Raw genomic sequence first — 25,788 nt, forward strand, 5'->3', positions numbered from 1 at the left:
CTGCTTTAACAGGAGTGCTTGGGCTATAGATGATCCCCAGAGGTCCCTTGCAACCTCCACCGTGCTGGAATCATGTGATCTAACTACTGTAGGGTGCGACATATTGTCCTTCAAGCATGGCATGCAAACTTGTCCTGCCCATTTGAAGGTACATTTAATGGCTGAAGCTGACTTTTCAGAGACATTAAAGCTGCAGACAGATGCTTACTGATGTCCTCAAGAGCACCTAGCTACCACTGCAAAAAAAATAAAAGGCTTAAGGCTTGTGTGCAGCTGGATTTCCAGTAAGGGGAAAGAGTTACCAGAAGAAAGCCTAATGAGGCAGAGCGTGGTGATGACTCTGTGTGCTTCATGTTCATTCCATGGTTCACAGCTGTGCAGAAATAAGCAAGCCCTATGAGGAGAGGCTAAGGGAGCTGGGGTTGTTTAGCCTGGAGAAAGAGGAGGCTCAGGGGAGATGTTATTGCTCTCTACAACTACCTGAAGGGAGGCTGTGGACAGGTGGGGGTTGGTCTCTTCTCCTAGGCAACCAGCACCAGAACAAGAGGACACAGTCTCAAGCTGCACCAGGGGAAGTTTGGGCTTGAGGTGAGGAGAAAGTTCTTCCCAGAAAGAGAGTTGTTAGCCATTGGAATGTGCTGCCTAGGGAGGTGGTGGAGTCACTATCCCTGGTGGTGTTCAAGAGGGGATTGGAAGTGGCACTTGAAGCCATGGTTTAGTTAGTCATGAGGTGCTGGGTGACAGGTTGGACTTGATGATCTCTGAGGTCTTTTCCAACCTCATTGATTCTATGATTTTCCCCTTTATAAATGATATTCAAATAGATTATTCTGAATGAGAAAAGCAGTTTGATGCTTGACAAAATAAAACACCCTGTGCTTTCTTAAGAAAGTAATGAGGAGAGTAACTCTGCTGATACAGTTTGTTGGTGTCAGACAGGAGCTTCACCAGATGAATGTTGGAGTGGTGCTAGACAGGCACCATTGCAAGGATGGGGTTGGGCACTGTCCTGCATGCCAGATGTGCAGCAGGTCCAGGCATGCAGTGAGCAGAAGGTGAATTTAGTGATTTGTAAGAGTTTCTAAGATGTCTGGGTTTTTTTTAGGGGCATGGTTTAGTGTTAACCCTTCAGTGCCAGTCAAAGGTTGGACTGGATGATCTTCGAGGTGTCTTCCAACCAGATGTATTCTGTGATTTCCTCAGCCTGTCAGGAGAATGCTAAGGCTTTGGGCAGTCAGATATGCTCAGTGCTGTCAGCCAGCTCTTCCCTCTTCCGTGCCTCACCCATTGACAGATGCATCCCCCCACAACTCCAGGGCTGAGACCACAGGTGAGCCAGTCTGGATCTCAGCCCTGCGGGGGAGAAAATAACCATCTCTGATTCATATTGAATTCATCCACTGCATTCCAAAATGATTGAGGGCTTTGGATGAGAACAGTGGTAAAATGATTCTGCATTTTCTAGCACAGACCTGTTGGTGTTCTCCAAGGTTTCTTTCAGCAGAGGCAGGCTGTACATTTCTAATCCTAAGTAACTGCTTTGTCTGGAAGCTTCCTCACCACCATACTGTCCCTCTGGAACACCAGGAGACAAGGAAGCAAGCTTGCATACTACAAGTAGTCTTTTATACTTTACCTTCATCTATTTATGAATTTATTATGGAAAAAAATATTTTTAAACATACAAAACCTGCTTTTTGTTGTGAACTTTAGCAAAGTAGTGGAGCCATTGTACTGTCTGTCATTAAAAAGGGTTTCATTAAAAGTAAACGTTTTGGCAATTAAGATGTGGTGCTATTTCTTGTTCAATGTCTTCATCAAGGACCCAGCCAAAGGCACAGAGGGGACCCTCACCCACTCTGCTGATGATAACAAACTGGGAGGAGTGGCTGACAACCTGCCATGCTGTGCTGCCATTCAGAGACCTGGAAAGGCTGGAGAGCTGGGTGGAGAGGAACCGCATGAAGTTCAACCAGGGCAAGTGTAGGGTCCTGCACCTGGGGGGGAACAACTCCCTGCATTGACCTGCTGGAAAGCAGCGCTGCAGGGGAGGACCTGAAAGTGCTGGTGGACAAGAAGTTCATCATGAGCCAGGAACATGCCTCAAGTGTGGCCATCAGGTCAAGGGAGGTTCTTCACCCCCTCTACCCTTGTGAGGCCACATCTGGAGTCCTGGGTCCAGTTCTAGGCTCTCCAGTTCAAGAGAGACAGGGAACTACTGGAGAGAATCCAGCAAAGGTTACAAAGATGCTGGGGGGCCTGGAGCATCTCTGTGAGGAGGAAAGGCTGAAAGCCCTGGGACTGTTGAGTCTAGAGAAGAGCAGCTTGAAAGGGGATCTGATCAATGCTCAGCAAGAGCTAAAGGGTGGGGGGCAAGAGGATGGTGCCAGACTCTTTTCAGTGGTGCCCAGGGACAGGACAAGGGGTAACAGGCACAAACTGGAACCCAGGAGGTTCTGTGTTCCTGGAGCAGGCTGCCCAGAAAGGTTGTGGAATCTTCTCTGGAGAGATTTCAAATGCCCCTGGACATTGTGATCCTGGGCACCCTGCTGTGGGTGACCTTGCTTTAGTAGGGGTGTTGGACTGGGTGATCACCAGAGGCCCTTTCCTCCCCTACCTTTGCTGGGATTCTGAGATCTTAAGCATGTATCTTGATGTGGTTTATTATTTGAGACAATCTTAAGTTCTAAGAAGTTATGGTCACAAATGTTTCCTGTTTGTAAAGTCTCCAACATACCTGTCCAGAAGACTGAAAATGAAAACCCAAGTCCTCAGTGCTGGGGAAGTGCAAACAGCCTATTCAGTGCTTACAATTACGTGTAAACAATGTCAGTTACCACTGGATCTTCCCAGGGGAACACTGAGATCCTGGATTTTATGTAATTGCTGTAAACCAAACAAAGCAACACCCTTTTCTTTTTGCTTGCCTCTGCAATTCTAATGTCATCAGATGGGCATTTTTGATCTGCAGGAGGCAAGGGTCGAATGACCTGATTCTGTGTTCAGTTTACTACCTCAGTAACAGCCTCAGACACCAGAGCAGCTATCAGTTCTCAGTGGAACAGCCACGCTCCAGAGCTGGCTCAGAGTGCTGGATACAGCTGAAGTCTTTGGTTAACTGGAATCATAGAATGGTTTTGGCTGGAAGAGCCCTTTAAGATCATCAAGTCCAACCATTAACCCAGCACTGCCAGCTCACTGCTAAACCATGTCCCTCAGCACCGTATCTACATGGCTTTGAAATGCTTCTAGAGATGGAGACTCCATCACTGCCCAGGGCAGCCTGTTCCAGGGCTTTGCAACCCTTTTGGGGCAGAAATTGTTCCTTCATTCAACATAAACCTCACCTGGTGCAAGCCCTTGTTCTGTCATGCAGGGAGAGCAGGATCTTCAGAGGATGTGTTATGACAGGTGAAGGAGCATGTGGGCAGAGCAGGCTCTCTCACCTCATCTTTGTCCACCATCTGTGGTCACAACTGCCTAGCTTTTGGCAATATTCACACCCCTGCAAGGCAAACAGAGACTAAATAGGCTAAGAGGGAGAGAGACTGATAACCTGTCTTGTTAACCCTTCAGTTCTAATCCAGCAGCAGCCTGAGCAGCAGCCAAATAGACTTCTTTTCCACGTGTGCCACATTTCCATGAGAGATGAAGCTTGAAAAGTGCACACAGGAAGTCCTTCAGGAACTTTTTGAAGTGTTCCTGCATATTCTGGAGAAAACAAACAAATCCAAACAAACCAAAAGAAAACCCAAACAAACCTTTTCTGTTCTTGATCAACTTGCACATTTTTATTCTCTGCTTCACTGACAGCCTGAAACCAGCTCCAGTGAGGGCTTCAGTGTGGAAACAACACAACGTCACATCACCCTGACCTCGTACAAAACTAGTCTTGACTTCAAAAGCTTTGGTGTATTTTGCAAATAGTTGGGTGTATTACAGAAAAGTGCTAAAGAAATGGGAGTATCTGTTTATTGTACCAGGAGGGGGAAAGAAAAAAGGCAAGACCATGCTGCTGGAGCATTTCCCAAGTGCAGGAGTGGCATCAGCAAATGCATTGGATTGGAAGGGATCCTGGAAGGTCATCTTGTCCAACCTCCCTGCAGAGAGCAGGGACACCCTCAAGTAGATGAGGTTGCTCCAAACAGGAAAGACATTGCTGAGAGCAGTGTCCTTACACTAGATCCAGCAAGGTTAAGTTGAAAGCTGCCTGTGAACCAACAGCTGAGAACGGGACAGAAGTGGTTTACAAAGGGAGAAACCAACAGAGAGCTGACTCCACACCAGCAATGTTCTCTCGCTGAGTGAGCTGGGGCTGCTTAGCCTGGAGAAGAGGAGACTCAGGGGTGACCTTATTGCTGTCTACAACTACCTGAAGGGGGGTTGTAGACAGGCAGAGGTTGGTCTCTTCTCCCAGGCAGCCAGCACCAGAACAAGAGGACACAGTCTCAGGCTGCACCAGGGGAAGTTCAGGCTGGAGGTCAGGAGGAAGTTTTACACAGAGAGAGTGATTGCCCATTGGAATGGACTGCCTGGGGAGGTGGTGGAGTCACCATCATTGGAGGTGTTCAGGAGGAGACTTGACAGGGTGCTTGGTTGCATGGGTTAGTTGGTTGGGTGGCGTTGGATGATAGGTTGGACACGATGATCTTGAAGGTCTCTTCCAACCTGGTCTGGTCTGGTCTATTCTATTCTAGGTGTGAGTTCTCCAACTGTGCTATCAGGATAACAAGCCACAAAGAAGTTGGCCAGAAAGTCACTTCCTTTTATACCACCAACTGCCTATCACTGCTTTTAAGCCAGCTAGTCCTGCAAAAGCTTGGGAAAACTGAAGACCAATAGTGGGGTTTTTTTTGTTTCCACCATTTCTAACTCCAAACCCCCCAACCCAGCCACAAGTACCCACAAGGGGAAGTGCTATCTGTAAGTGGACACTGCTTTTAAAACACACTTAATTGGTTTATGTCCTCCCAAGCTTATGCCACGACACCATATGCCACGTTACAACAAGCTCACCCAAAGACATTTTCCAAGGCATCTTTAGGATGAAAACATTTAAGAGCATTTCACAAAAATAACATAAAATAAATTAACTTTTCCCTGGTTTTGTTTTTTTTTTTTGTTAATAAACAGCTGTAAAATGCAGGAACCAAACAACACTGACACAAGGTGAAAGCTACGCCACTAAAGACTCGGTTAATTACCCCAGTGGTAATGAAGCTTCAAGTAAATGATGAGGCACTTGATGCCCAAACAGTAGCCACTCCTTCAGTGGAAAAGCCCAACTGCCACAAACACCCAAACCATAATTTCTAAAGCTTTCTAACATTCTAAATTCCTCAAGAAAGTGCAGATAAAAAGGCAAAGAGAGAAAGGTCTGTGGTGCCACAGAGGGGACACAGTGTTAGCCATTTTCCTTTACATGCCTGCATTCAGCTGAGTAGGAGCTCCAGAAATGGAGGTAACAGGTCAGCCTTCTCCACTTCACAGGGGCATTTCTATTAAGGCTTTGCATCTCAGAGCAGAAAGGAGCTTCAGGCACGTGGGAAAGAGGAAAAAAAGAAAGGCTGCAGGGTTACATGTGAGCAAGTACAAAGGAGCAGAAACAGACCTCAACTTGACTCTGATTTGGAGGAGCACTCATAACTTGCACAATGCAGGCAGTAACACATTGTAACAGTGGTGCTCTGTACCATATAATAGTGGGAATGACCACCACAATCCAACATCCTCGAGATCCCCAATACCTAGAAGCTAAATCTTCCAGCAAAAGAAGGTACTGCCAGGGGGAAATAGAAGTACCAGCTATAAATCACTATGAAAAAGTGCTATTAAAATAGCTAACATCATGTGTAGGAAGCTAATAAAGGGCAACTGATGCATGAAACAACATCTTTCAAAGCTGCTTAAAAAGCATTATTGACATTTAATGTAGTAAGTATATTAATATACCTAAGTATACTGAGTACACTCAAAGCAAGATTGTATTAAAAGTTAAAAACCCTAGAAAGCAGCAGTTTGTGGCAGGATCTTGATGCACAGTTTGGGAGGTTTTTGGGAAGAGAAGCACAGCACTGAGCAGTCCTTAAACAAACCATCTCAATGAGGTGCAAAGTTCTCCAGCTGGAAGACAAGGTCTACAGCAGCATCAACATCTGGGACAATATGATCTGGTTCAACCAAGCCAGGATCAAATCTGAAATCTCTGTGGCCATGGAACACTGTTTCAGTTATGCTCTCCCGGGTGTCCGAGGGGAGCTCGGTGTGAGGGTTGTACACCCCAGTACAAACCAGAACAGACCTACAGTGGGCAGCTGCTGCAGAGGCTAATTCGTTCTCCCAACTGCTGCCTATTTCATCATCCAGAGAGAGTGTGGCAGATCCTCTGCCACCAGTGACTTGGGCCTGCATCCGGGGTTTGGAGCCTTTCCTGGAGCTCTCCTGAAGGTAGCGATTGTAAAGGTTAGCACCGTAGACATCGGTCATGAGGTTATCTCTGCAAACACAGGCAGGAAGGTTAGTCAGCAGGGCACTTCTGCTTGTCAGCTTCCAAGGGCTGCCTTGGATTTAACAGATGATGTTCTGCTTCACACAGCTCTGTGTGGCAGTCTGCAGACAGGAAGGAATCCCTTTTTAGAGCTATTTCATGACATTAGTTTGATTCAGCATGGCCTGGGGCTGTTTGGTCTGGAGAAGAGAAGGCTGAGAGGAGATCTTATCAATGTCTATAAATATCTGAGGGGTGGGTGACAAGGAGAAGGGGTCAGGCTCACTTCAGTGGTGTCCCGTGATAGGACAAGGGACAATGGATACAAACTGGAACACAGGAAGTTCCACCTCCATGTGAGGAAAAACTTTGCTGTGAGGCTGCTGGAGCCCTGGAGCAGGCTGCCCAGAGAGGTTGTGGAGTCTCCTTCTCTGGAGACCTTTACAGAATCACCAAGGTTGGAAGAGACCTCAAAGATCATCAAGTCCAACCTGTCACCACAGACTAAACCATGGCACCAAGTGCCACATCCAATCCCCTCTTGAACACCTCCAGGGATGGTGACTGCACCACCTCCCTGGGCAGCACATTCCAACAGCTAACAACTCTCTCAGTGAAGAACTTTCTCCTCACCTCCAGCCTAAACCTCCCCTGGCACAGCTTGAGACTGTGTCCTCTTCTTCTGGTGCTGCTTGCCTGGGAGAAGAGACCAACCCCCACCTGGCTACAACCTCCCTTCAGGTAGTTGTAGACAGCAATAAGGTCTCCCCTGAGCCTCCTCTTCTCCAGGCTAAGCAACCCCAGCTCCCTCAACCTTTCCTTGTAGGGCTTATGCCTGAGGCCTCTCCCCAGCCTCGCTGCCCTTCTCTGGACACGTTCAAGTGTCTCAATGCCCTTCTCAAACTGAGGGGCCCAGAACTGGACACAGTACTCAAGGTATGGCCTAACCAGTGCTGAGTACAGGGGCACAATGACTTCCCTGCTCCTGCTGGCCACACTATTTCTGATGCATGCCAGGATGCCACTGAGACCTGTGTGGATGTGTTCATGTGTGACCTATCTTAGGTGAGCCCGCCTTGGTGAAGGGGTTGGACCGGATGATCTCTAGAGGCCCCTTCCAACCCCCATCATTCTATGATAACTCTCCATATGGCAGGGCAGAGCAAGAGGAGGGGAAATCAAAGATAGGTATTAGCAGGCCATGAATGAGCTTATTATATGTGCAGACACCGTGGAGATTGTGGAGCAGCCGTTAATACAATACAGCTTTATCTCTTTCCATGAAAAGGATTCTATGATGTGAGAGCACACACGGAGCATATGACCAAGCTTAATGACCTCACAAACAAATCCCAGCTCTGCATTCTCTAATAACTGTTATTTACTCAGCTTGTTGCTTGTTACACCAGTAAGCCTAATCAAACACACACCCATGTTGATCTGTGTTAGAGTCAAGCAGCCTATTACAGAAAGAAATAAGAAGCAATAATCAAAAGAAAAAAAACTGAGGAGAAATCTTAGTTGCTTATGAACCAATTTCTGTGCTTCTGGAGAAATTAGACACAGAAATATCCAAGTGTCATTCAGGCTGGACAGAGTCCAAGGGCATAAGATTGAACACATCCAAGTGCCGGGTTCTGCACATTGGCCACAGCAACCCCAGGCAGTGCTACAGGCTGGGGTCAGAGTGGCTGAGAGCAGCCAGGCAGAGAGGGACCTGGGGGTGCTGGTTGATGGCAGGCTGAACATGAGCCTGCAGTGTGCCCAGGCAGCCAGGAGGGCCAATGGCATCCTGGCCTGCATCAGGAACAGTGTGGCCAGCAGGAGCAGGGAGGTCATTCTGCCCCTGTACACTGCACTGGTTAGGCCACACCTTGAGTCCTGTGTCCAGTTCTGGGCCCCTCAGTTTAGGAAGGAGGTTGACTTGCTGGAGCGTGTCCAGAGAAGGGCAACAAAGTTGGTGAGGGGTTTGGAACACAGCCCTGTGAGGAGAGGCTGAGGGAGCTGGGGTTGCTTAGCCTGGAGAAGAGGAGACTCAGGGGTGACCTTATTGCTCTCTACAACTACCTGAAGGGGGGTTGTAGACAGGCAGAGGTTGGTCTCTTCTCCCAGGCAGCCAGTACCAGAACAAGAGGGCACAGTCTCAGGCTGTGCCAGGGGAGGTTCAGGCTGGAGGTCAGGAGGAAGTTTTGCACAGAGAGAGTGATTGCCCATTGGAATGGGCTGCCTGGGGAGGTGGTGGAGTCACCATCGCTGGAGGTGTTGAGGAGGAGACTTGATGGGGTGCTTGGTTGCATGGGTTAGTTGGTTGGGTGGTGTTGGATGATAGGTTGGATGTGATAATCTTGAAGGTCTCTTCCAACCTGGTCTGGTCTGGTCTATTCTATTCTATTCTATTTTCAGGGGGAGAAGCAGTGAGGTTGAAAAGCATAACAGAAGGTACACCACAGCCCCAAAAACATCAGGGAGTCCTAATGGTATGAGAAACAAACCAGGAAGAGTTGGGGATTTTCCCTTGCTGGTATTTATGGAATCACAAACTGGTTTGGAGTAACCTTTAAAGCTCATCCAGACCAACCCCCCTGCACTCAGCAGTGACATCCCCAACTAGAGCAGGCTGCTCAGAGCCCCAAACAACCTGACCTGGAATGTTTCCAGGGATGGGGCATCTACCACCTCTCTGGGCAAGCTGGGCCACCACCCTCAGTGGCAAAATTCTTCCTTCTCTCTAGTCTAAAACTCCCTCTTTTAGTTCAAACCATCACCCCTTGTCCTGTCACAACTGGCCCTGCTGAAAGCTGTCCCCCCAGCTTTCTGATCAGCCCCTTGAGGCACTGAAAGGCCCAGCCATTCCCTGCTGCCCTCTCTGGACTCCCAGTACCTTACCCCACAGCATAAAGAGTTTGGATGGGCTGCTTCCACTGCCTCTCTGCAGCCTGGGCCCGGATGAGGTACTCTGCATACTGGTAGGTCACCTTACTGGGTTTGCCCATTAAGGCTTCATATTTCAAATCCTTGCCAGTGATCTTCTTGTAAATGTTTTCCAAACAAACCATGAAAGTTCCATGTCCCAGCCTACAGAGAAAAAAAAAGCCAAGTCAAACTCTATCAAGTAGAGATCTGTTAGGGATAAATCACATCCTGTAACTCTCAAATTCCCCTCAGTTTGCACATGACATTCACCAACCAGACCCAGTCATGTCCTGGGCTGATCCCTAGCAGTGTGGGCAGCATATGGAGGGGATTCTGCCCATCTGCTCTGCTGAGACTCCACCTGCAGTGCTGGGGCCAGCTCTGATGTCCTCAGCACAGAGATCTGTTGGAGAGAGGCCAGAGGAGGCCACAGCAATGTTGGGAGGGCTGGAAACCCTCTGCTGTGAGGCCAGGCTGAGAGAGTTGGGGTTGTTCAGAATGGAGAAGGGAATACTCTTGGGAGGACTTTAGAGCAGCCTTTCAGGACCCAAAGGGGGCTACAGGAGAGCTGGGGAGGGACTTTCCACAAAGACATAGAGTGACAGAATGTGAGGAAATGGCTTCAAATTGGAAGAAGTTGGATTTAGATTAGACATTAGCAAGAAATTCTTCCCCATGAGAGTGGTGAGGTACTGGAAGAAGTCACCCAGAGAAGTTGTGGAGGCTCCAAGGCTGGAAGTGTTCCAAGCCAGGCTGGATGGTGCCAGCAAGCTGTCTAGCAGGAGGTGTCTCTGCCCATGGCAGGGGGTTGGACCTAGATGATTAAGTTCTCTTCTATACCCAAACCAATCGCTGATTCTATGATTTATACAGCTGCCCAACTGAAAATGAAGTGCTGATTAGCTGAACAATTAACACCACACTAATCCCATGTTATTGGGACAGCACAACAGGCTGGCCTGCTGTAAAATGCAGCAGTGGTTTGTGTTAGCACTGCTTGCATTTCAATAGACATGAAATAAAGCCTAGCCTGAGCTCCACTCCCTGGAGTGACCCAACAGAATTAGCTACATTAACACAGAAGAGAGGAAGAAACAGAAAGAGGAAAGCTAGCATCAGACAGAAGGAAAATTCACCTTTCCTTAAGCACAAGAGTAGACAGAAAATGCACTTGTAATAGAGAAACAAAAAAAAAAAACCTTCATGGATTTCTCTAGAAAAATTAAAATCACTGAAAAAAATAATCATCAAAAATTAAAGGATGATCAAGGAGCAAATGAAAATGTTACCTCATGCTTTTGGCAACTCTGTTATCCTGGTCAAGGTGCCTTAATCATAGAATCATTAAGGTTGGACCTCTGAGATCATCAAGTCGAACCTTCTACCCAACACCTCCATGACCATGTCCCTAAGTGCCACATCAACTCATTTTTTTAACACCTCCAGGGATGGTGACTCCACCACCTCCCTGGGCAACCTCTTCCAATCCCTGACCACTCTTGCAGGAAAGAAATTGTTCCTAATATCCAACCTAAACCTGCCCTGGTACAGCTTGAGGCCATTTCTTCTTGTCCTGTTGTTAGCTACCTGGGAGAAGAGGCCAACATCAGCATCACTCCAACCTCCTTTCAGGTAGCTGTAGAGAGCAATGAGGTCTCCTCTGAGCCTACTGTAAGGGGGGACCTTAGGGCTGCCTTCCAATACCTGAAGGGATCCTAATGCATGGCTGGAGGACAAAGGGGAATGGTTTGAAGCTGAGGGAGACCAGGGTTAGACTGGATCTTAGAAGAAGTTCTTCAGTACAAGGGTGGTGAGACCCTGGAACAGGTTGCCCAGGGAGGTTGTGGATGTCCCTTTCCCTGGAGGTGTTCAAGGTCAGACTGGATAAGGCCTTGGGCAACCTGGTCTATTTGAGGGGTGTCCCTGCCCATGGCAGGGGGATTGGAGTAGATGATCTCTGAGATCCCTTCCAACCTGAGCCCTTCTATGATTTTCCCAAGTCTAAATGAACCCTTCATACCCCCTCTCCACCCTGTTTGTTGCTTTGTATTTTGACATACCAATAAATTAAGCATTCCCACACATCTTTTGCCAAGGTGCTCACTAGAGATGGTCTTTGCAAGCAGGTAAGGATAGCTGATGAGATCTTCAACCCAAGATAACTCACAACAACCATTTCTATTTCAGTGTATGCTCAAACTTCAGACTGTAAGGCAACAAAGCTATTCAAGAACTATCTTCTACTGAAGCCTGTCAGAGATCATGACACCTTGTTCTGGGTGGTCTACTTGGTTTTCCTTATGTTCCTTGAAGAGCTTCACTATATTGCCCTCAGCTGAAAATTGCTCCCTGCTTTCAGCTAGCAGGAACTGTCAGATGGAAAAGAGCACCTGATGAAATTAAACCAAGGCCTTGATAATGCACAAATCTGCATTTCCCCACTCTTCTGGGAGTAGGGGAACAAAAAGGTTCAGGGCTCTAAAGCAGTTTTAATCTCAAGTGACTGGTTTCCTGAAGGCCACAACATAGCACATTTCCAGACCATCTCTGGGCAACCTGGTCCAGTGCCTCACCACCCTCATGGGGAAGAATTTCTTCCTAATGTCCAATCTAAACCTTGCTTTAGAGACATCATATTCAAAGCTGAGACCTGCTGTGAAGCCATAACAAGCATTTGGTATATAAAAGCATTGACTATATGTGACTGCAGGAAGGAGGAATCCCCAAGTATTCCAGGACAGAGACTCACCTGGGAGACTGAGCCTCAGCAACCCACATCAGATCCATGTTACAAGCCAGTACAGGAATGTGAGGGTAATTTTCATGCTGATAGGGATTCCCAGGATAGCCACTTGTCAGCAAAACATCTATTATCAACTGGAGGTTGGTTTCCCATCTGACTGGCTCCCCAAACAAAACAACAGCTAGGAGAAGAAGGATTACAAAACAGCGTTAGGGAGCTGGTTAACAGGGCAGCAAATCTCCAACAGTAAAACTTGGTGTAAGGAGACTGAACAAACAATCTGATCTAACCAGGAGCTGATGAACAGTCACATTAACTTAGGGCTTTAACATATCACATACCTATTCACTCACAGAGAATCTTAGAGGCAACCAGACCCTGCTGCAAAATCTACAGGTTTAAGCAGCTTTTTCACAGGCTAAGTTTCACCACAGGGCCACAAACCCCCTCAACTTCCTACAACTGTTAAGATTTCTCAGTCTTCAACACCCTTGCAAATTTTATCTTTACAAAGAGTATTTAAGTAATCCATCACAGATGCCATTTTCACCTTAAGGTTTGGGGTTGTGTTTTTTTTCATCTTAAACCAAAATCTGACTGTTGTTTTTAGACTTTTTTCTCCTCTCCAGCAATAATGGGACATGGTTGGTTTTTTTTTTTCCAAACTCCTCAAGTGCAGAATCATAGAATGGTTTGAAGTGACCTTAAAGATCATCTAGTTTCAACCCCCTGCTATGGGCAGGGACATCTCTTGTTGGAGTAGCTTGCTCAAAGCCCCATCCAACCTGGCGTGGAGCGCTTCCAGGCTTGGAGCCTCCACAACTTCTCTGGGTAACCTCACCAACCTCCTGGGGAAGAATTTCTTCCTAATGTCCAATCTAAATCCAGCTTCTTCCAGTTGGAAGCCATCACCCCTTGTCTGTCCCCCTGTTCACTCAGCACAGGTGAGGCCACACCTTGAGTAGTAGGTTTAGTTCTGGGCCTCTCACTCCAAGAAGGACATTGAGGTGCTGGAGCAGGTCCAGGCAAGCACAGTGAAGCTGGTGAAGGGTCTGGAAAACAGGGCTGGTGAGGAGCTGCTGAGGGAACTGGGGCTGTTTAGCCTGGAGAAGAGAAGGCTGAGGAAGATCTCACTCCCTCTGCAGCTCCCTGAAAGGAGGTTGCAGTGAAGTGGGTGTTGGTCTCTTCTCAAAAGTAAGTGGTAAGATGAGAGGAAATGGCCTCAAGTTGCATCAGTGGAGATTTAAATTAGACATGAGAAGAAACTTCTTCAGTCCTTTAAAGGATTCTCAAAGACTGAACAGGCTCCACAGAGAGGTGGTTGAATCCCCATCCCTGGAGCAGACTAGGCAGAGTTAGGTAATGGATGGACTTGAGGATCGTAGTAGGAGTATCAGTCAGGGTTGGAAGGGACCACAAAGATCATCTAGTTCCAACCCCCCTGCCATGGGCAGGGACACCCCACACTAGATCAGCCTGGCCAGAGCCTCAGCCAGCCTGGGCTTAAACACCTCCAGGGATGGGGCCTCAACCACCTCCCTGGACAACCCATTCCAGGGCTTCACCACTCTCATGGGGAAGAACCTCCTCTTCACATCCAGCCTGAATCTCCCCACCTCCAGCTTCATTCCATTCCCCCTAGTCCTATCACTACCTGAGATCCTGAGAAGTCCCTCCCCAGCCTTCCTGTAGCCCCCTTCAGATCCTGGAAGGCCACAATTAGGTCACCTGGGAGCCTTCTCTTCTCCAGACTGAACAGCCCCAACTCCTTCAGTCTGTCCTCATAGGAGAGGTGCTCCAGCCCTCTGCTCATCCTCGTGGCCCTTCTCTGGACACCTTCCAGCACCTCCAGATCCCTCTTGTAATAGGGGCTCCAGAACTGGAGGCAGTACTCCAGGTGTGGTCTCACCAGAGCTGAGTAGAGGGGGAGGATCACCTCCCTTGCCCTGCTGGCCACACTTCTCCTGATGCAGCCCAGGATCTGATTGGCTTTGTGGGCTGCAAGTGCACACTGAGAGCTCATGTTGAGCTTCTTGTCCACCAGCACTTAAAGATCTTAAAGATCTTTCCAACCAAAATGATTCTGTGATTCCTATCAGTCCATGCTGCTGTAAAAAGTTCTGTACTTCAGGTAAGGCTGCATTCAATGTGCTGAAACAAGCTGCACATAATACAACAGACATCATTCTACAGCTCTGAAATGACCATCCTGACTACTGCAAGGACAAGACTGGCTTTTTTCTGAACAGGTGTCAGCTGAACCCTCCTTTCTGAAAGGCAGGCAGCAATAGCTTGTTCCAGGAAAAGAAAGCAGAACCTCACTGACCTTCTGAGGCTTCCAACACACAGGGCTGAAAACTGCAGATGTTAAAACCTCAGCTTTATTACATCCCAGAGTAATGACAGGAATTCCAAATTAACAGGGGGTTTTGAGAAGTGCCTCAACCAACTTCCTGAAGCAGCCAGTGATCTAAACCCACAGTCTAATCCTAAAGTACAGTGCAGGTATTTCACCTATTCACGGACGGTTGCAAGTTAAATAAAGACAACTGACCCTCGATCTTGGGAATCTCCACAGCAGAGGGGTACTGCAATAAGAAGAAAAGAAAACAAAAAACACACACAAAAACAACACAAAGGAATGTTTTCAACAAGATGAAACATCTACCACCGTTTTTAACAGGATAAATTCAAGCATAGCTCCCACAGCTGCCTTCTGCAACACCGACAGGAAACCCACTCTCTATTTTTGGTACATACCTGACCTCAGTTTACTGCAAAACTTCTGTTTCAAGCCTGAAGTGAAACCTTGTGGCCACCAGACAAGTTGGTGTGTTTCACATTCACTAGCCTCCTACAGTTATTCACCTGCCTCTGGCATATACATTTATTTACCTGCCTCTGGAGAAGAGGAGGCTCAGGGGAGACCTTCTTGCTGTCTACAACTACCTGAAGGGAGGTTTTAGCCAGGTGGGGGTTGGTCTCTTCTCCCAGGCAACCACCAACAGAATATGAGGACACAGTCTCAAGCTGTGCCAGGGGAGGTTTAGGCTGAATGTTAGGAAGAAGTTCTTCAGAGAAAGAGAGATTGGCCATTTGGATGTGCTGCCCAGGGAGGTGGTGGAGTCACCATCACTGGAGGTGTTTAGGAAGAGACTGGCTGAGGCACTTGGTGCCATGGTTTAGTTGATTAGATGGTGTTGGGTGATAGGTTGGATTTGATGATCTCAAAGGTCTTTTCCAACCTGGTTAATTCTATTCTATTTTAATTCTATGTGATAAAAGCTTCAAGTTTCATTTACTTGCATAGGAAAGTGTGGATGTTTGTTCTTCTGCAGGAGTAAGAGGTCTCTGGTATTATTTACCAAGACACTGCTAAGAAAGAAAAACACATTGTACAATGCCTAACCCATCTGCTAAACAAATAAGGGGCTGCACTTCATGATTTACTCCCTGTGGTGACAAATTCACAGACTGCATTGGGCTGGAAGGGAGCCTCAAAGCTCATCTTGTCCAACCCCCCTGCAGTGGGCAGGGATATCTCTAACTAGATCAGGCTACCCAGGGCCACATTGAGTCTGATCTTGAATGTCTCCAGGGATGGGGCCTCAACCACATCTCTGGGCAACCTGTTCCAGTATTTCACCACCCTCATTGTGAAGAGCTTCCTCCTGCTGTCCAACCTAAATCCGCCCTGCTCCAGTTTCAAACCACTGCCCCTCATCCTACCACCACAAGGCCTTCTAAACAGTCTCTCCCCAGCCTTCCTGTAGGTCCTCTTCAGATACTGAAATGTAGTTATTAGGTCTTCCTGGAGCTTTGTCTTCTGCAGGCTGAACAGTACCAATTCTTTCACCCTATCTGCATAGGAGAGGTACTCCAGATACATTAGGAGTTTCTTGCACCTCTGCATCTTGCAAAGCAAGGCAAAAGGTGACATAACTGAGCTATGGATTCTATGGTGTTCAGGAGGAGACTTGACAGGGTGCTTGGTTGCATGGGTTAGTTGATTAGGTGGTGTTGGATGATAGGTTGGACATGATGATCTTGAAGGTCTCTTCCAATCTGGTCTAGTCTAGTCTAGTCTAGTCTAGTCTATGAACCACAAAGAATTTCCTGACTTCACATGGGAAAAATCCACTCTATATGCTGACCCTGAATATATCTTTACTGTGCATGCATTCACTGCCTTCTGAACTGACAATTCAGCTGGAATCATACTGTACACACCGCTAAGACCTATTTAAATAATGGTATAAACCAAAAAGGGAGACTTTTGGAGGAAAATTAGTTACCTACCAAGCATCAATTTACAACCAAATCAACCTCACAGCCTAGAAAATACCCATTTATTTTATTTTCCACACATCTGGAAAGCCAATAAGCTTCCCAAGACAGATTTTTGCACGAGGAATCTGTACTGTGTTACAACTTTTCTCACAACAGTAGGCTCCAAAATCAAAGATCAGGGTAAAGAATTCAACTCATAGGAAACTCTTACGAATAGGAACATGCTGTAACACAGGAATAGGTAAGAGAATTACCACAGCTGTTCCTGGAAATGCTGTCATAAAACAAATAAAGAAGCAGAAAAGCAGAGTCAAACTACAAAGTAAGAGCAACAGCCTGAGCTTGGCAGTTTAAAAGGTATTTAATTAATGCTACAAAGCTTTTGAAGACAAAATTAGTTATCTGCCAAGCTTTAATTTACAATCAAACTTCACAGCCTAGGAACAACACCCAGGCATTTCTACTGGCCCCTATTACAGAAGTCATCTACTGAGCAAATCATTTCCAAAGAGCAACACACACTCACCAGGACATTAGGTCTTCTGTCATGGTCAACTACGTCTAGCAGAGGGTGTTTCTCCCGCAGTGTTTCAATGGTAATGGGCTGACAGAAACCAAGGCTGGAGAAGTACCAGTTAAGGAGAGAGAAGTGCTTATATCAAAGCAGTTTTGAAATCACCACTTCTGTTTTAACAGTTTTAACATATGCAGTTAAATCAGGCTAAGCAAATTGTGTAGGGATGAAAGCAACATACCCAAGCCTGACTTTTTCTTCTGTGAGGTAAGGTGATCACCTCGTTGTTTAGGAAGGGGAGACCTGTGTGTCTGAGAGCTTAAGACAGAAATTATACAGAAGTCTTTCTCAAGATAAGAGATGAAAAGCAGGAGGCCTCTTTACACACACAATACTCCAAGATTATAGAATCACAGACTCATGCTGGCTGGAATAGACCTTTAAGATCAAGTCCAACCACCCTCTAACTCTACCAGTGAAGTTTGGTACTAAACCACGGCCCTCAGCACCGCAGCTCTGTCTCTTTGAAACACCTCCAGGGATGGAGATTCAACCACCTCCCTGGGCAGCCTGTTCCAGTGACTAAGAGCCCTTTCAGGGAAGAAGCTTCTTCTAATGTCCAACCTAAACCTCACTTGGTGCAACTTGAGACCATTTCCTCTCATCCTACCACTTGTTACTAGGGAGAAGACACCAACACCCGCATTGCTGCAACATCTTTTTAGGTTTCATCCTTCCATGAGCACCAGAAAAAAAGTTTATCTGGCAGCAGGACAAATCTTGTTTAATTATTACAGGAAAGAAATATTGAGCTAGCAGAGGGAAACATACTGTCACCACAAATGGTGCTTTCCTGAGGCCATTAGAGCTGCAAACATATTGCTTGGTAAACATCCACCACAAAGCTCAGCCTTGTGCAGCATGGTTGACTGACCCCTTAGGCTTATCTATGTTCTACAGGTACTGAAGATAAACTCCAAAACACATCAAATAAGGAAAGGATCAAAAGGGGAAAAAAAAATAACCTTATGATATCCACAATATCCATGATATCCACTCTGAGGTGTCCCAGTAATATGAGTGAGCAAGAGGCAGTCAAACCAAAAATGCTGATTTATGTAACAAGCAGTTGGGAGCTACAACTTCTTACAAGGCAAAGGAAAATAAGGAATAACAAAGGAAGAAGTAAAGGGTAGAAAGCAGTAAGTGGAAGTATGAGTGAAGATTATACAAAGCTTAAGGCCAATAAATTGCAGTTTGAAGCTTTGATCTCACCACTGAATCAATACAATTCAACTTCTTTTTGGCAGTCACCACAGAAGCAGAAGAATTCTTTTCAAAAGCAGTTCTACTCTAGATATTGGTTACAAACCCAACATGACCTGGACTGGCTATGTTGTTACAAGCAGATCTTGAGCCATTGAGCCAGACAAATAAGTCAGTGATAAAGTGCTGGGTCCAGCTCTATGCTCCTCCACACAAGAAGGACATGGAAATGCTTCTTGGTCTAGAGGGTGCCACAAAGATGAGCAGAGGACTGGAGAACCTCTACCATAAAGACAGGCTGAGGGAGTTTGGCTTGTTCAGCCTGGAGAAGAGAATGCTCCAGGAAGGCCTCAGAGCAGCTTTCCAGTGTTTGAAGTGGGCTACAAGAGAGCTGAGAGGGCCTTTTTACAAAGGCCTGGAGTGACAGGACAAGAGGTGATGGCCTCAAACTGCAAGAAGCTGGATTTAGATTATGCATTAGGAAAAAAATTGCTCCCCAGGAGGATGGTGAGGGACTGGAACAGATTGCCCAGAGAAGTTGTGGAGGCTCCAAGACTAAAAGTGTTCAGGGTCAGGCTGGATGGGGCCTTGAGCAACCAGGTCTAGCAGGAGATGTCGCTGCCCATGGTGGAGTTTGGATGATCTTCAAGTTCTCTTCCAACTCAAACCATTCTGTGATTCTATGAAATAACAGTCAGCATGCCACAATCTCATCCTCAACAGAGCACAAACTCTTGGTGTTAAAGTATCATAGTATCAGTCAGGGTTGGAAGGGACCACATGGATCAGCTAGTTCCAATCCCCCTGCCATGGGCAGGGACACCCCACACTAGATCAGCCTGGCCAGAGCCTCATCCAGCCTGGGCTTAAACACCCCCAGGGATGGGGCCTCAATCACCTCCCTGGACAACCCATTCCAGGGCTTCACCACTCTCATGGGGAAGAACTTCCTCCTCACATCCAGCCTGAATCTCCCCACCTCCAGCTTCATTCCATTCCCCCTAGTCCTATCACTACCTGAGATCCTGAGAAGTCCTTCCCCAGCCTTCTTGTAGCCCCTTTCAGATACTGGAAGGCCACAATTAGGTCACCTTCTCTTCTCCAGACTGAGCAACCCCAACTCTTTCAGTCTGTCACTTACATATGAGTCAACAACTCTGGTTTTGCCTTTCTTGGTAAAAACAGTGAAACAAATACCAACACAAAAACCACTTTCAAAAACATCCATGAGACATCACAGTAAGAACTACCATTACCCATCACTGGGTTAGTAGTGTTGAAATACTTGATCTTCACTGGGTCTGCAGGATCTCCTGACTTTGATTAAGGAAAGTACTTAAACCAGAAAGTTGGCTGTGGTTTTGTTTGCTTGTTTAAGATACTCTTGAGCAATATCCAGAAGTGGTCCTTGGCCAGATACAAGAACACATTTCTCATGGTAACGTTTGAACATCCGCAGGGGACTGTGTGACATCATCACCTGATCCTGGGAAATCTGTTTGGGATTTAAAAACAAAAGGAGCTGGTTGCTTCTCAGGTAAATTATTGACATGCAGGTTGAAGGAACAGCTGTGACAAAGCAAACAGGTCAGGTAATGGTAGGACTGAGGGGAATGGAGCAAAACTAGAAATGGGTAGATTCAGATTGGATGTCAGGAAGAAGTTCTTCCCCAGGAGGGTGGTGAGAGACTGGCACAAGTTGCCCAGGGGGGTGGTGGAAGCCTCATGCCTGGAGGTTTTTGCAGCCAGGCTGGATGTGGCTGTGAGCAAGCTGCTGTAGTGTGAGGTGTCCCTGCCCATGGCAGGGGGGTTGGAACTGGCTGATCCTTGAGGTCCCTTCCAATCCTAACAATTCTATGATCTACCTGAAACCCCAGCCTATCACTTCCTTCTAAGTTTCACTGACAACATACTGATAGTATGCATGAAAACAATTCCTGACCCCCTGTTCAGCTTCCAGAACCACCCTATCCAACACAATCCCCAGGTTTTCTCTTTTATGTTTACAGAATCACCTATCATTTAAAAAGCAAACAAGGAAGAAGAATAAGAACTGCCCTAGGGCCAACTGAGGTCCCTTTCCTGGACTGCAGCACTGATTCATTTGCAAACTAAAAGAAGTTGATCTTCTGACACATAGCCCCATTGAGACCTGGACAGGCTGGAGAGCTGGGTGAAGGGAAACTTCATGAAGTTCAACATGGGCTAATGTAGGGTCCCATACCTGGGGAAGAACAACTCCCTGCACCAGTACAGGTGAGGGGGTGACCTTCTGGAAAGCAGCTCCACAGAGAAGGACCTGGAAGTGCTGGTGGACAAGAAGTTCACCATGGGCCAGCAACGTGCTCTCATGGGCAACATGGTCAGTGGTCTCCCAGGATGCACTAGAAAGCGTGGTCAGCAGGCCATGGGAGGTTCTCCTGCCCCTGTACTCTGCATTGGTGAGGACACTTCTGGAGTACTGGATTCAGTTCTGGGCTCCCCAGTTCAAGAGAGACAGAGAAACTACTGGAGAGAGTCCAGTAGAGGCTACAAAGATGCTAAGGCACCTGGAGCATCTCTGTGAGAAGGCTGAGAGACCTTGGGCTGTTGAGACTGGAGAAGAGCAGCCTGAAAGGGGATCTTCTCAATGCTCTGCAAGAGGTAAAGGGTGGGGGCAAGAAGATGTGGCCAGAGTTTTTTCAGTGGTGTCTAGGGACAGGACAAGGGCCAATGGGCACAAACTTGAACCCAGGAGTTTCCATCTGGAAAAATTTCTTCGGTGTGAGGGTGCTGGAGCCTTGGAGCAGGCTGCCCAGAGAGGCTGTGGAGTCTCCTTCTCTGAAGAGATTCCAAGCCCACCTGGACATTGTGATCCTGGGTGCCCTGCTATGGGTGACCCTGCTTTAGCATAGGGATAGGACTTGGTGATATCCAAAGGTCCCTTCCAACTCTCACCACGCTGGGATTCTTTCAATATGTACAAACCCAGTAATTATTATCCTGAAAGATGCTATTATGAGTCACTAGTTATCACCTTTGCATAGCTAAAAAAAACCCCAAATAACTGAGCTGTCCTTTCACCCAGGACAGACAGGGTTTAACTGACACAGATATGCTCAAACAGCCTCTGAGAGTGGAGAAGTCCTGCCCACAACACCCACAAATCAGAAGGCAAGATTTATTCTCACAGTACTCATGTTGCAAAGAAAGATCAGTAGCCTTACCAAGGGCAACATCATCAAATTTGGGCAATGCTGTTTCCTTTTGCAACACCTCCTGCAAAGCACTTCAGGGGGCTTAGGGGGATTACTGATTAATGGAAGAGAAGGCATTTGACACATTCACCATGAGTAAATAACTACATAAGATTTAAGATACTCACAGGAACTCCCAGGAGATGAGACAACTGATCAGCTTTTTCCTGGCGAAGGCAGTTCCCTGCATTGGTGACAAACACCACAGGCACCAAGAACTGTCCCTGAGAATTCACCAGCTTTTGAAAGGCTGTTTTTGCAGCAGGAATCGGAGTCTTGCCTCGTACCAGCACCCCATCAATGTCAAAGAGAAAGCCAAAGGATGGTCGTACGCTGAGCTGTAAGAAGGAATTGAAAAGAGTACATTAGTTATGTCCACGTTGGTACAGCTCATGACAGCTAACACCCAAGGAAAATCAACACCTCTAAGAGGACAAATGGTTCTTGAACTGCTCATAGAATGGTTTGGGCTGGAAAGGACCTTGAAGATCATCTAGTTTCAACCCCCTGCTATGGGCAGGGACACCTTCCACTAGACCAGGCTGCTCAAAGCCTCATCCAGTCTGGTCTTAAACACTTCCAAGCCTCGAGGCTCCTCAACTTCTCTGGGCAACCTGCTCCAGTGCCTCACCACCTTCATGGGGAACAATTTCCTCCTATGTCTAAACTCAAGTCATTCCCTCTCATCCTGTCACTCAAGGCCTTTATAAAAAAGTCCTTCTCCAGCTCTCCTGCAGTCCCTAAAAACACTGGAAGGTTGCTCAAAGGTCCCCCTGAAGCCTTCTCTTCTCCAGTCTGAGCAACCCCAACTGCCTCAGGCTGCCTTCAAGGCAGAGGTTCTCCAGCCCTCTGATGATCTTTGTGGCTTCCCCTGGACCTGATCTAGCATTTCCATGTTCATCTTGTGTTGAGGGCTCTAGAGCTGGTGTGACAGGTACAACTGCCTCCCCCCCCAACACAAGTGAGGGGTCCTGATGAGACCCAAAGCAAGCGACCAAGCAGAGGGTCAAGGCAGGCTAGAAGCTGCTACAGATCAGCTTGATATCCCTGGCACCTCTGCTTCTAAGCAGAAATGACTGACAAAAGAAACAGAAGCAGTTTTTTCAGCAGCAGGTAGGTGGTAAATGCAAATATTGTGCTTGGCTCCTCCCTTGCAAGATGTGTAGATACTCAAACTACCTCTGCTGTCCCCTGTACTTTTCCATTCCACAACAGGTTTGACTACAGCCAGATATCTGCTGTGCTCCTTATATATTACTTCAATTGATTTTCAGTTGTATACATGGCAGAGTAATGCCTATTGGCAAAGTCAGCACCTCCTTCAACAGAGCAGCTGTTTCATAGAATCACAGAACTGGCAGGGGTTAGAAGAGACCTCTGGAGATCATCAAGTCCAACCCCCCTGCCAAAGCAGGATCACCTAGGGCAGGTCACACAGGGATGCATCTAGGTGGATCTTGAAAGTCTTCAGAGAAGAGACTCCAACCACAACCTCCCTGGGCAGCCTGCTCCAGGGCTCTGCCACCCTCACGTCAAAGACTTACCTCATATTGAGGTGGAACATCCTGTGTTCCAGTTTGTGTCCGTTGCCTCCTGTCCTATCAAAGGACACCACTGAAAAGAGCCTGGCCCCTTCTTCTTGAAACCCACCCCTCAGATATTTGTAAACAGTAATAAGATCTCCTCTCAGTCTTCTCTTCTCCAGGCTAAACAGCCCCAAGGCTCTCAGCCTTTCTCATCAGAGAGGTGTTCCAGTCCCTTCGTCATTCTCGTAGCCTCTACTGGGCACTCTGTAGTCTATCCCTGTCCCTCTGAAACTAGGGAGCCCAGAACTAGACACAGTATTCCCCATGTGGTCTCACCAGGGCAGAGCAGAGGGGGAGGAGAAGCTCTCTTGAGTTACTAACATTTATATCATAGAATGACTTGAGTTGAAAGGGACCTTAAAGGTCATGTAGTTCTAACTGCCATGCCATGGGCAGGGACACTTCCCACCAGCTCAGCTTGCTCAAGGCCTCATCCACCCTGGCTTTGAACACCTCCAGGGAGGGGGCATCCACCACCTCCCTGGACAACCTGTTCCAGTGTCTCACCACCCTCACTGAAACAAATTTCTTCCTAATATCCAGTCTGAATCTATCTTCCTCAAGCTTCAATCCATTCCCCCTTGTCCTATCACTACAAGCCCTTGTAAATAAAACCTCCCCAGCCTTCTTGCAGGACCCCTTCAGTTACTGGCATCTCCTTGCTGGTCTTTGAAGTAAAGAACTGGACTTTATGAGCCTGGAAAAGGAAAGCAAAGCTACATGAGGGTCAGAAAGATATGCTGGATGATATGGAGTGGACACAAAGAGGGGAATGCTGAGCAATGAAACTGTCACTGAATCAGGTTGGAAAATGATGAACCAGAAAGGGTCAGTAATCTAAACTTCCTCTCTCTCTCAAGCCTAGGATGGAAAATCTTAGGGTTTATGATCCTCTCTTTCAAGGTTTGATGAAAAAGATGACTGAGGCTGAGCATGATACAGAGAGATGACTCCATCCAGGACAGGTGGGATGGCCTTAGCATTCATGCTTGTCTCAGGGCACACAATGACAGTGACCCAGCACATTGTTCTCCCCATGCAGGGAGAAGAGCATTTTGCCTATTTGAGCAGCACTTTGTTCCTCATCAATTATTCATCTGCTTCATTTTTCCTGCAGCTGGGTCCAGCACAAGGACACTACCACCACCACCTGAACGGTAATGTAGCCTCAGACACAGCCCTACACACTGCTTCTCACTCCTGCCTTCTCCAAGACCCTGGCACAGGAATGAAGTTTTAAACCCCAGGAGCTGGAGCCCATCTTCACAGAGTCCAGGCTAATAAAGCCAGCACTAAGTATATTGCCTTAGCACTGATCTAATCAAGGCAGTTAGATTTTGTTCTCCTCATGCCAAGAACTCACCCTGAAGCTGTTTCCTTCCTGTGTAACCATCAGCCTTCTATTTAAGAACAACCCCAGCCACCCTTGTCTCCAGCAGCTTCAGGAGTGGCACCCGAGGAGCAACTCAACAGCTTTGGAACTGGTATGTGACATTACAAAACTGGGACAATAGACAATATCCTGTCAGGGAGAAAGGCAGGCACCGGTTTTGTAAATAAAGTAGGTTATAAACAGAAATTAACACTCAACAACGCAGCAGGGGGGAAAAAAAGGGGAGGAAAAGCATTTTGCTGAGTATACACAGGAAAAGAAAGGCGCTAGGAAAGGAAAGAAGGCTATATCCAACAGGAAAACAATGAAGTTAACAGCTGTCTTTCCCTACCATGGGGGAACTCTCCCTGACAAGAGATCAGCAACAACAAAGGGAACTGCCTGAAGCTGCTCCCCCCAGCACCAGCGCACCGCCTGCCCGGCTCTCCCTTTTGTAATCGCGCAAAACAAAACCCCGCGGAGGAGGAGGAGGAGGGCTCGCACGTACGGGCGAGGAAGCGCCGGCGGCAGCCTCGCAAGCCCCGTGCCGCACGGCAGAGAGGCGACCCCGGCGCGCAGGGGAAGCGCCGGCACAGACCGGCCGCGCCCCGCCGAGGCCGTTTCGGTTTCGCTCCGGCTCCTCCCGCTCACCCCTAAAGCCACAGCCACGGCCCTGCCGGCCCCCCGCCCCAGCCCTTCGCTTACCGTGCTGGCGGCGCTGCCCTCGGCCGCCGGCGCGCTGCAGAAGCCGCTGAGCGCAGGCAGCCAGGGCGGCCGCCCCGCGGAGCCGGCCCCGAGCAGAGCGCGGAGCGGCGGCAGCGCCCGGAGCGGCGGCAGCGCCCGGCGCATCCCGGCCGCGGCTGAGGGAAGGAGGAAGCGGCGGCGAGACACCGGCCTCCCCCGGACCGCCCGGCTTCAAACCGCCGCTCCTCCACGCCCCTGAGGCACCGCCCCGCAGGCGGAGGCGCCGCTCCCGGCCGCGCCGGGGCTGCCCTGCTCCGGGACTACCTCAGCCAGCGACGTCACACGGCAGGCACAGAATCCCTCGGCTTGGAAGAGGCTGTTTAGATCATCGAGCGCAGGAGTTCACCCAGCACTGCCACTAAGCCATATCCTTCAGCACCACATCTACACGGCTCTGAAACCCTTCCAGGGACTCCACCACTGCCCTGGGCAGCTTGTTCCAGGGGTTGACAACCCTTTGGGGGAACTGTTCCTGGTGTCCAACCTAAACCTCCCCTGGGGCAACCTGAGGCCACTTCCTCTCGTCCTAGCACCCCACCTGGCTCCAACCCCCTTTGAGACAGTTGTGGACCGCAATGAGGTCTCTCCCCTTAGCTTCCTCTCCTAGAGATTAAACACCACCTGTTCTCTCAGCCAC

General features: G+C 48.0%; 1 protein-coding gene across 2 annotated transcripts; it reads right to left on the minus strand.

Moving 5' to 3' along the window:
* Positions 1-3,772: 3,772 nt before the first annotated feature.
* LOC137453408 (haloacid dehalogenase-like hydrolase domain-containing 5) lies at positions 3,773-24,964 on the minus strand. Of its 2 annotated transcripts, XM_068162645.1 has the most exons (9): positions 24,399-24,964; positions 21,578-21,787; positions 19,596-19,708; positions 16,960-17,053; positions 14,698-14,731; positions 12,150-12,324; positions 9,374-9,562; positions 6,302-6,496; positions 3,773-5,532 (listed from the first exon to the last, which is right to left on the minus strand). In XM_068162645.1, exons 1-9 carry the CDS (start codon positions 24,426-24,428, stop codon positions 5,517-5,519), a joined length of 1,056 nt encoding a protein of 351 aa, XP_068018746.1. In that variant the 5' UTR covers positions 24,429-24,964; the 3' UTR covers positions 3,773-5,516. The 2 variants fall into 2 exon arrangements, with proteins under 2 accessions (XP_068018746.1, XP_068018745.1); XM_068162644.1 differs by having other exon boundaries at positions 3,773-6,496.
* Positions 24,965-25,788: the final 824 nt, after the last annotated feature.

This window comes from Melanerpes formicivorus, unplaced genomic scaffold, assembly GCF_026170545.1.
Source record: "Melanerpes formicivorus ecotype bairdi unplaced genomic scaffold, bMelFor1.0.p_v2 SCAF_66, whole genome shotgun sequence".
NCBI lineage: Eukaryota > Metazoa > Chordata > Aves > Piciformes > Picidae > Melanerpes > Melanerpes formicivorus.